Below are 11,139 nucleotides of genomic sequence, written 5' to 3'. Positions count from 1 at the left end.
AAGGTGCAGTAGAAACAGAGAAACACAACCGGGTTTAGCCAATAGGTTTTCAACCTTACAAATTCACTGGGCATTTTATTCAGTTGTGTTTAGACACTAAATCACCATGATTCCTTGCCCTTTCCTTTTTTATTTTTGCTAAAGTATAAGAGTCTTTGGTGGCCTCACAGTGAAGCAAGACTGTGTTTTAAAGGTGACCCAGCCACATTAACTTCCAAGCGGCCTATGCATGGAGCAAGGTCAGGCCAGGCTACGTGTGCATCTGGGTTTTGTTATGTAGGAGAGAAAAAGCACTTGTTCCCATTTACATTGAAGAAGTAGCAATTGGGCTCCAAAGTTGGCTGCTAAGATTCCATCTGACTCCAGGAGTCAGATGCCAGGTGCTGGCTTTTGCAGCTCTGTTGCTCTAGGATTTAGCTTCAGGTTTTATATATTTTAGCAATTGTAGGAGAAGGCAGCACTGCCTTGTTTTCTATTTTTTGCTTTTTCCCCATCTTCCTGCCTTTCCTTCTCCTCCCTCCCTACCAGTGTTTTTAGTTCAGACTAGGAGGGAGACATGCCAACCTGTTAGGATCCAGAAGGATCCATGAAAATTCAGCTTTTTTCCCAGTCCAGTAGGAAGGACAAGAGGAGAGAGAGAGAAAAAAAAAAAAAAAAAGATACAAAGTGAGGACTGAGAGACTGTTTTTTTCTTGGGGGTGGGGAGGGGGCAGAAAGGGATGGGCAGGGAGAAGGGACAGGGAGAAGACACGTCAGGAGTTTTCATGAGTCAAATCCAATAAGTGAATCACGTCAGTAAGGCACAGGAGCAACGTGTTCAGTTGGAGCCAAGGTGTCTGGACTGTCTGAGTTGGCATCTCCTTCACATAATTGTAGCCTGGACAGCTGATAAATAAATAAACAAATAAATAAGTCCTACAGACACACCCTTGTATTACACACTGAGCATTGAATCAGAGACATTAGCATTCCCCTGTCTGTGTCCGATGGAGGGGTGGGAGCTCATATCCTGCAGCAGGGCAGTTAAAATAATCGATGAGCGTGTGTTCAGTCCCCAGGAAGAGGGAGGGAGGGAGGGGTATGTGAGGGAACAGGGAGGGTGTGGTGGTTGGAGGGGAGGGGGATGGGAGGTGGGAAAGGTGCTGATTTCAGCCCTGTAGCGTCAGGATTGCGTCAATTTGGGCTTCAACCACGTCTTCAGTCTCGGAGCGGAGCTACTCAGAAGAGCCAAAACAGGAAGGGGGTTGCAAATCAGTGTGCAAGGGGAGGACCGAAGCTTCCCCTCCCCTCCCCCGCTCTCCTCCAGCCCCCTCGCAGCCTCCTCCTCCACCTTCCCCACCGCTGGTGTCTCCGGGTTTTGTTTTGCCTTTTTTTTTTAAAAAAAAAAAAAAAAAAAAAAAAAAAAACAGCCTGGACGAGGCGATTGTCGGGAGCTGTGCGAGCGAAGAGGCGGGCGACGGCAGGCCGAGGGGCTCCAGCACTCCGGGCAGCGCTCTCTGCGCGGCGGACGGCGACCCCGGCACCGCAGACGGCGGCCCCAGCACCGCGGACAGCGGCTCCAGCACCGCGGACAGCGGCTCCAGCACCGCGGACAGCGCTCGCCGCCAACATGGCTCCGATCGCGGCCAGTCGCCAGCAGTTCGGTAAGCGCGTCCCGACCCAACCGGCCGCCCCTCGGGGCTACCGCGTCTCGGCACGAGGTGCCCGCGCACAGCCCATGTCCAGCCACCCCCGTGCTTCCCACATGGAGCGACTTTGGAGGAGCCGCTTTTCTCCCAGTTCCCTTCCAGCCCAGAAGTTGCGTGAATTTGCTTTCCTCTCCTTCTCTGTTTCTCCTCTTAGCCCCTACCCACTGTAACGCACTGGGAGAAAGGAAGAGGTCTGGGTGGGTGCGTTTCAGGATCAGGGTGATTAGGCATTGTATTCTCTGTCTCTGATTAAAGTAACGTGGCTTCAGAGTTAAAGGATGTAAACACATACCAGGGCTCACAGAAATATCTCTGTTCAAGCTATTTTTGGAATAATTGTCATGCCTTCTTTGCTTATGGAGAAGACTTTGCTATAGAGAAGACTTGTGAGCTGTAAGCCAAAGGAAGAGATAGTCTTATTTAGGATCTTGCTAGGAGCATGAAAATGCAGGATCCCACTTTTTTCTTTTAGTAAATGCATGCATTTGATTAATCTGGTTTTTTTGAAGACAACAATGATAACAATGAACTTTTCAACTCCGTCTTTTCTAATCACTGGAGGTAGGTGACAGAAAGTTTCAGAAGCAGTCATATATGTGCATTGGTAAAATGTGTATGCATATATATATATATATCACATACATACATGCATGCATATATATATTGTGTCCCTCCTTTACAGATTTTGACTCTAGCCAAGGTTTTGTTTGCTTTCACAGTGTTTTAATTCAAGGGTTATTCCATGGACCTAAGTGAAGTGACTCCAGATTTGCATCATGTAACAATTCAGCCCAGGATCAATAGATATCATTTCCTATTAATAGACTATCTTGAATAACTAACCAATTGATTTGTCTTATGACAAAAGCAAGAAATGCAATATTAGTTGTAAATGTGAAATCTTGAGTTACCACTACATCTTCTTTCCTACCCCACCCACAAGATGTTTCTAACTACATTTGTGACATCATGATCATCTAATTACTTATTTAAAGATACTTAAAATTGTAAATAGTAAATGGATCCTCCCACTGCTTTCAGGCACTGTAGAATTAGAATATAGCATCATTTTCATCATCACAAGAAGTCAAAATGTTATCTAACTAAAAGGTATTGGAAATGTGCAAATCATACTTAAAGGCTATTTATAGCATTATTTTCCAATTACTTCTTGTTTTCTACATTTTTACCATGTATATTTTAATTTCTGCAGCTCAGGGAATTCAGGAAACTCAGAGCCATGTGCTTAACTTAGAAAAAATGCTTTCTGGTTATGTATGCAATTTTCAATCATTTCATTGAGTTCTTACACTTAAGCACATAGAATGATACAGCTTGAAGGCAAAGGGCGAGTGACATGATTGTCATTAGATGAAATTCACTGGCAGGCCTGATTCTTTATGTACTGGAACATTATGTCCTAATTTGTTTGATATATATATGTGCTTTGCTACTAAAAGGCAAATGTAGCATGTCCATCTGCCCAGTTTTCACCTGTTTTCAACTGATTTAGCCATTCATGGAGCAGGATAGTGCTCTTATTCTCATCCAGAAAGATCTGCTAATTGCTTGCCAGAGAATCTGAACTGTTACACAATTGCCTTTATGCATAAACAATGTCATTCCATTAATATTCTACTAGTCATTCACTGGTGCAGGAAATAAGGATTTAGCTTTGATTGTTAAACTGTGAGAGGTTTAAACTCACTTAGTAATGTTACTTATGGGTAAAATTGGATTTCCAATTAGTTGAGCTCATTTGCCCCTTCAATGCATGGTTGTGAAGGTCTAACGATACTCTCTGTGCAGTTAATGTATCCACATGGCAATTGAGATTGTAACACTTTCTTTTGATGCAGCTTTCAGTATAGGATTCAGGGTAATGTAGAAGAAAAATATTTTCTAATGTGTTTCTTATATACTACTAAAAACTAGTGATCCTGCCTGTAAACTTCCTATAGCTTTGACCTATACTTTTGTAGATTGAAAGCTTAGTACGTATCAACGATACACTAAGGATGTTTTTTCACCTTTGGACTCGTATGTGACTATCCAATGTCACATCTATCTGGAAAAGACACTTGGTATATAGCTATCCTACATTTTTTTTTCATAGAAATCCGCCTGCAAATTACTGAAAATCCCATCAAAACTGTTGAGTGTTACAACCTCCTCCCAAACTCCCTTCTTTCAAGAGATACCTCCAGGCAATTATAGAATCAGACCATAAAAAAGGAGTTAATTGAGTGTACAGAGTGTTCTAGGAAGCAGTGTGAGGAAAGTAGATGATGGATCTGTAAGTAATGCATTTTTCAGAATCTGTTTTATCTAACCAACAAAGCTCCATAAACTCAAAGCCGAAGCCTTCTGACGAAGCTGGCATTACTCACTCAGGCAAAATTATTCCATATAAAGTCAAAAACTACACATAGAGACATGAGCGATTCTCAAGCAATTACTAATGGTTATTACTATTAGGACAGGAATAGTGTTTTCCTTCCAACCATATTGTGTATGGAAAAGTACTAACATAAGTACACTGTTGTATGGGACTTCCCCATTTATGCCTGCAGGTGGCGAGCAGTATGTATAATGCAAAGCATTTCAGTCTGCAAGCTCAGCTGCTGTTAGTATCTTGTTATCAGTTTGTTTTATTTAATTATTATTTTATGAAATATCACATAGAGTCCAAGATGCTGCTAGTTATGTGTTTGTTGCTATTTATTTAATTTGCAGATGAAATTCCTACAGTGGTTGGGATCTTTAGTGCATTTGGCCTTGTCTTCTCTGTCTCCCTCTTTGCTTGGATCTGCTGCCAGCGTAAATCTTCCAAATCCAATAAGACCCCTCCATATAAGTTTGTCCATGTTCTGAAGGGGGTTGATATTTACCCTGAAAATCTCAACAGTAAAAAGAAGTTTGGAGCAGATGATAAAAGTGAAACAAAGACCAAATCAGTGATGCCAAAGAATTCTCTCCATCTTGACCTGGAGAAGAGAGATCTTAATGGCAACTTCCCCAAAACAGCCCCGAAAACCCAGAGCTCTCCAGATACTGGAAACTTGTCTCCAAAACACTTTACAGAAAGAAATAAAGATTCTGTGTCTCCTGAAAGTTTAAAATCCACCACATCCCTGTCATCTGAAGAAAAACAAGACAAACTAGGAACCCTCTTTTTCTCCTTAGAGTACAACTTTGAGAAAAAAGCATTTGTAGTGAATATCAAAGAAGCACGTGGGCTGCCAGCAATGGATGAACAGTCAATGACTTCTGATCCCTACATCAAAATGACAATCCTGCCTGAGAAGAAGCACAAGGTGAAAACCAGAGTGCTGAGAAAAACCTTAGATCCAGCTTTTGATGAGACTTTCACATTTTATGGGATCCCCTATAGTCAAATCCAAGACTTAACACTTCACTTCGTGATCTTGAGCTTTGACAGATTTTCCAGAGATGATGTCATTGGAGAAGTTCTCATTCCCCTCGCAGGAATTGAATTGTCAGCAGGAAGAATGCTAATGGACAGAGAGATCATCAAAAGAAATGTTAGGGTAACATGTTTTTATTTAATCTTTAAGAGTATTGTGCTAGTTTTAGCTATCATTCTTGTGTAATGCTGCCAGCACCTTAGTAAGAAATGGGAGCAAGTCAATCATAAGAATCATGTTGATGCTTTCATAATGGCTGCATAAGGAAGCAGTTACACAAATGTAATAAAAGAACACTGCAGTGAGCATAATAGAAGAAACTGCTGGTGTCCTAAACTCTACCTCCTTATTCAGCTCATCCAGTAGGTTTGAGTGGCTCCATTTACATTAGGTCAAGAGGCCTCAATCCACATGAACTTGCTTTAAAAGGAAATAATGCAAAGATTTGTGTACTATCCACCTTTTCTCCCTCCCTCTTTTCTGTTTGAAGTCACTCTTTCTCAAAGGTTATTAAAGTCAACGTAAACACATAACTCCATAGATTTTGTAGCAGGTTCATAAAGAACAAGGATGTTCTTTAGTTATGGCATTGGGACCTAACAGAACAATACTGTTGGTATAGTTCTGTACTATTCCTGCCTCTTTCTTAAGAATTGTGACACAGGCAGCAGCTCTACTAAGGATATGGGAGCAGCCAAAGCCTCACTGAAGTCAGTGATAAAACATAATGACTTCACTGGGCAAAAATAATTTCTTTTTTTATACGGGTTCAGAAAATAAAGACCATTTACAACAATCACAACTGAACCACATAAATGCTTATGCATCACACACATCTCTTAATCTCTACCAAGAAAGTGGAATGTGTATTGACTTCCAATTTGATTGTTTTCAAAGACTAAGCACATGGCCAAATCAAATAAATGTCTACCAGACAACATACCTATAACTGATATTGGTATTTTGCAATTCTATTGCTCCTGTATTACAACTATAACCATATCACCGATATTTTGTTCATATCTTACTGTTTTTGCTGATGTATAAAGTATTGTTTCCTTTTACTTCCCTTCCCTTCTTCCTTCTTGTGAAATAAGTATATTACTTCTACAAATTCAAGTCTAATAATTATACAGAAAATCTGATCTTATTCCATTTATATGACAATCTTTTAGAGAGTGATAGGGATGAGACTTTAGTAACAGTTTGAATTCTTGCTGGTAAAAAGATTTTATTGAAGATTTTTGTGAATTATCTCTATTCAAATTTTAATGTGTCTTTTACAGCATTTAGTTTTGTTTAAGATCTTTTCCTTTCACTGAGTTTGTTTCCCAGGATTTAGGATTTATTTTTTCATCTCTGAAACTAATGATGTTATATTAAATCATATTTTAACTTTATTTTTTCTATGTATTTATTTATTTTTGTTATTTTTGTTGTCTACTAGCAAACCATAAGAAGAGTTATGTAACTACAGTAGAGGGAAAAATATCTGCTATATAAACTAGCACAGCTCTATAAATTATATTTTCATTTACCAGCTCAGCAAATACAATAATTTGGTATTTAAAGAAGATCTTATTCTTAATTCCAGTTTTAAACTCTGTCAGGATAACTGCTCATAAAATGTCTTGTCTTTTTTTCTTTCACTTCCTCAGAAATCATCTGGGCGTGGAGAATTACTGATCTCTCTCTGTTATCAGTCTACAACAAACACACTAACTGTGGTTGTTTTAAAAGCCAGACATCTACCTAAATCTGATGTGTCAGGATTATCAGGTAATGGTTTTACTAATGAATGCACTCTAAGAATGCAAAGCATACAGAGCAGACACAGCTGAAATGTGTCATTTCAGTGATTAAAAATAGGTTATAGATGAAGGAACTGTCCCTCTATTATTTGGAGTCTATTAGTTTTATTCCCATTTAGGTCAATGCTTTAATTTCCGGGGTATATGTTTTACAGACTTGATCTCCAATCACAGGGTAGAAATTCATGGCATCTGTTAGCAATGGAAACCACTGAAATTTGTCACTGACTTGAAGAGAACCCATCTGCCACAAGTATGCAATGCTGTTGACAGATACTAAAAGCTTTTAGCTATGACAGAAACTCAGTTTATTATTACTGGAAGGTATTATTATTACTATTCTGAGTTTGATCCACTGATCAGTAATATTTATTTGGCAATGTTAAAACATGAACTATCCCAGTCCTCGAAGCAAGTTGTAACATTATACCTTTATCATGAATGGGGCTCGTGGTGCACAATGGAGAAGTAGTTTTTGCACTCTCTTCTCTTGGCCTTGTACCATTTTGAGTTCAGTGGAACTTCCTTTGAAATCAATACTAGACTTGCACTTAAGCTCATATTAATGTTTAGACAGATAACATAATAACAGACTAAAAATTAGAATCCAATGTGTTAACTGAGAATAAAACAAATACACCATAAAGTAACAGTACATTACAGAGAACTCCACAGACATACACATGTGCTATCCATACTATATCCTTTCACTTCTCAGGATTTTTTTGAAATAAGCTCAGGAGAAAGTTGTTTGGTAACCACTGAATCATTTGCTACAGCCAGTACTATAGCCTCTCCCTCTAACTCCAAGCGATAATGCAGTTTATCTAGCCAGGCTAACCAATCATGCCAATCATGCATCTGGTACAGCAAAGATAAAGACAACTTTTGTTTAGATGGAAGAGCTTCACTGAAGTCCCCCTTTTGATCTCAGTTGATAAATGGACCCCAAAAGTTTACTGCATTATAAGTGAACACACTTCCTTTCAATGGCTATCCCCAAAGCAACGGCAGGCACTGGCAGTTTCATGAAGATGGCTTGATAGCAAACTGGTCTCTCTGGCTGAGGTCTGCATGGGTGAGAAAAAAGCTTGCTTTGAAAAGAAAGGCCCTCCTCATCTCAGCAGCTACCTAGTCCCTATAACCACACACTTGCTTTACAATCTCTCCTGTGAGTAAAGCTATAGAGTCTACTTGCTCTTTTTGTTTCCTTCAGTCCAACCTTGTTATCTATAATAGCAGTAAATATCTCTAAGAGTTATAGGCAGTCATGCAGCTCCTGGACACCCAGCTCATTTAGACAGTTCTTTATTGTTTGCTGGTCATCAGCTAGTCCTGACTCAATGGATATTTGGGTGCCAGTAACATACTGCATTTACGAACCCTACTGTGTCTTTCACATCAGATTTGCAGGAATCTTGGAAAAGGAGGAGGGTGCTATGCTTGGGGGACTCTGCGTGGTCAGCTAAACAATTTCTTAGCTGAATGTCCTTTAGAAGATGGGAACTTTTTCATTCTGAGGCTGTTCCATTCACTAGTTCAACTAAACTTCACAAGTTTCATTGGTCATTGGCTACGAGTTGTTTAACAAAAAAAAAAAAAAAAAAAAAACAAGTATAGAATACAAGAGTGAAGATATACTATCCATTACTCCTTTGAAAATATTCTTAGACCAAGAAAATAAAAATAATAAAAATCACAGTGTTTTTAAATATGATTCTGGTTTTTTTTTTTTTTTTTTTCTTACACTCAGCTGTTTTTTTTTGCATGGACTGGTTTACATTTGACTGGTTTCCATAGGGAGAGATTTACATTGTATCTTTGAATGTGGAAATAGGTCCACATTTGCACTGAATTAAGTAAGTTCTAAGGCACTTGAAAAGGAAGATTTTTAATGTGTTCTGTAGCCTAAGAAGAATTTCTCTAAAGGAAGAAGTACAGTCATCACTAAAGATAATAGCAAAAGAATCTTGCAACAGTAAAAAAAAGTTCTGAAAAGCACAAAGTTGATTAACACAGATGAAAAATATACAGACTTTCACCTTCTTTTCCCCATTTCAATAGCACAACACAGTCATAGAATCAGGCACATATATCAACAAGAATTTCCCTTTGTTTAAAGTACTATATTTGTTCAATAAAACACAGTGGGAACAATTTGATCAAGCTAATTGACTTTGGCAACAGAAGTGAAGAGCATCCGTTCATCCCCCCTCTCAGCATAGGACTAGTCTCCTCTTTCCTAGGCCTTTCTTATTAATGATTAACCCTTACTTGTTGAATAAGAGTGAAAAGTAGATTTCTATTACACATAAATATGTAACCACACATACTTAATAGTCTGTTAGAATTTAGTATACTTTCTTCTTTATGTGTACTGATGATGTAATCATTCAGGTTAATGGATTAGCAGGGAGGATTAATGTAATGAAGGATATATTATGCCCTGAACTTTGATGGTTATATTGATTACATTTTTGGTAACTATAAAGGAAGGTAAAGGGACTGACTGAGATGTGACCATCAAAGTTAAATGAGATGAATCATCTTCCATAAATTGAAACAATGCCTTTTGTGATGCAATTATGCTGGTATATTACAAAGCTTACCATTAAAAAGATTGACGAATTTCTGAAGAACCATATAGCTAATGTATGTCCTTTTTCTTGCCATTGCAGATCCTTATGTCAAAGTGAACCTGTACCATGCTAAGAAGAGAATTTCGAAAAAGAAAACCCATGTGAAGAAATGCACCCCGAATGCTGTGTTCAATGAATTGTTTGTCTTTGACATTCCTTGTGAGGGCCTTGATGATATCAGCATTGAATTTTTGGTTTTAGATTCAGATAGGGGGTCAAGGAATGAGGTCATTGGCCGGTTAACCCTGGGATCTTCAGCAGAAGGAACAGCTGGAGAGCACTGGAAGGAGATTTGTGAATATCCTAGGAGACAAATTGCCAAATGGCACATGTTGTGTGATGGTTAGCAGCTGAGAGAGGGGTTGGAACTTAAAAATCTATATACATTTCCATTAGCAAGGAGCAATTTCCTTTCTTTGCTGTGTATAATTACAGGCTTGTAACTACAAGACTTTTCTTGGGGATTGTGTAAAGACTGGATTGAATTATCAGAATAGAAGGTTGCTGAATTTTCACATTAAATAAAGAAATTTCTTTTTCATTAGACTATAACATAATTTGACCGGAGATTTTTATTCTTCTGGAGTTTACATAGCCCTAAACTTCAATAAGAACAGCCTACCTGTTATGAATAACTCACTGGAAACCTTATCAGTATTGTTATACAAAAGAATATTGATTCATTAATAGATATTGCTGCATCGAAGAAAAAAAATGGTTTACTGGAGGAAAGGACTGACTCTATAAAAAACATTAAGAATGAGGGTAAGCAGGAGAGAATTCCTTCTGTCCCTTCATCAGAAACCTTCTCTTATGAAAATTCAATCATTATTTGTAAGTTTTGGTTTCTTATATTTAGGTCATCCCAAAGATTGAAAAGATTTTTTCAGTGATTTGCTTTACATATCACATCCTGTGCAGCTAGTTGTTCTATGTGTGGGATTACTGTTTAATTATTTACACTTGGATTTTTTAATATGTATATATATAACATGGAGTTTTATTACACGGACTACAGTAGATACATGTTAAAAGTCAGTGAGCAAGTTAACATTGTTGTTTTGTCAAAGGGCTCCTTCATGGGTTACCACACATAACACAGTATGGTGAGAATTTGGGATTTAAGTATGGTTTGCATTTTTTCCTCTGAAAACAGTGTCACTTCTAGTATTTCTAGCCAAGAAAAAATATTTATATTGAAATGAGGCAACATACATAACACTACAGTCAGTGTTTTTTCACCAGTTATATTTTAAGCAGTCTAATAGTATTAGTATTTAGTAGTATCGAAAGTTGTTCCTCATTTTCTTAGTTTTTTTTGTTTAACTTCCTGAATTCACTACAGTCAATAACACTACTCCCAACATATGAAGTTTAATGCACTTCTAAATTCTGCAAGATAGGAACCCAAGCTCACATTATAATTCATGCGACATCATGTTAGGCAAACTACTTGAAAAAAATACATTTCACTTAGATCATTTGCGTTAATGTCTGTTACTGATTGTAATGAAAATTGGTGGTGATATGAGAAATAACATCGTGATTTCATGTTAGCGTGGCATATGTACAT

General features: G+C 38.1%; 1 protein-coding gene across 2 annotated transcripts; it reads left to right on the top strand.

The window, feature by feature from the left end:
- The first annotated feature begins 1,543 nt into the window (after nucleotides 1-1,543).
- Nucleotides 1,544-10,190, top strand: LOC104577455 (synaptotagmin-4). Of its 2 annotated transcripts, none has more exons than XM_088536686.1 (4): nucleotides 1,544-1,643; nucleotides 4,425-5,233; nucleotides 6,775-6,895; nucleotides 9,606-10,190. In XM_088536686.1, exons 1-4 carry the CDS (start codon nucleotides 1,610-1,612, stop codon nucleotides 9,911-9,913), a joined length of 1,272 nt encoding a protein of 423 aa, XP_088392812.1. In that variant the 5' UTR covers nucleotides 1,544-1,609; the 3' UTR covers nucleotides 9,914-10,190. The 2 variants fall into 2 exon arrangements, with proteins under 2 accessions (XP_088392812.1, XP_010223218.2); XM_010224916.2 differs by having other exon boundaries at nucleotides 4,425-5,239.
- The last annotated feature ends 949 nt before the right edge of the window (nucleotides 10,191-11,139 follow it).

This window comes from Tinamus guttatus, unplaced genomic scaffold (genome assembly GCF_059628265.1).
Source record: "Tinamus guttatus ecotype Peru unplaced genomic scaffold, ASM5962826v1 Tinamus_guttatus_pri_ptg000697l, whole genome shotgun sequence".
Lineage (NCBI taxonomy): Eukaryota > Metazoa > Chordata > Aves > Tinamiformes > Tinamidae > Tinamus > Tinamus guttatus.
Note: the sequence above shows the minus strand (reverse complement) of the source record. Positions and strands in the feature narration are given on the sequence as shown.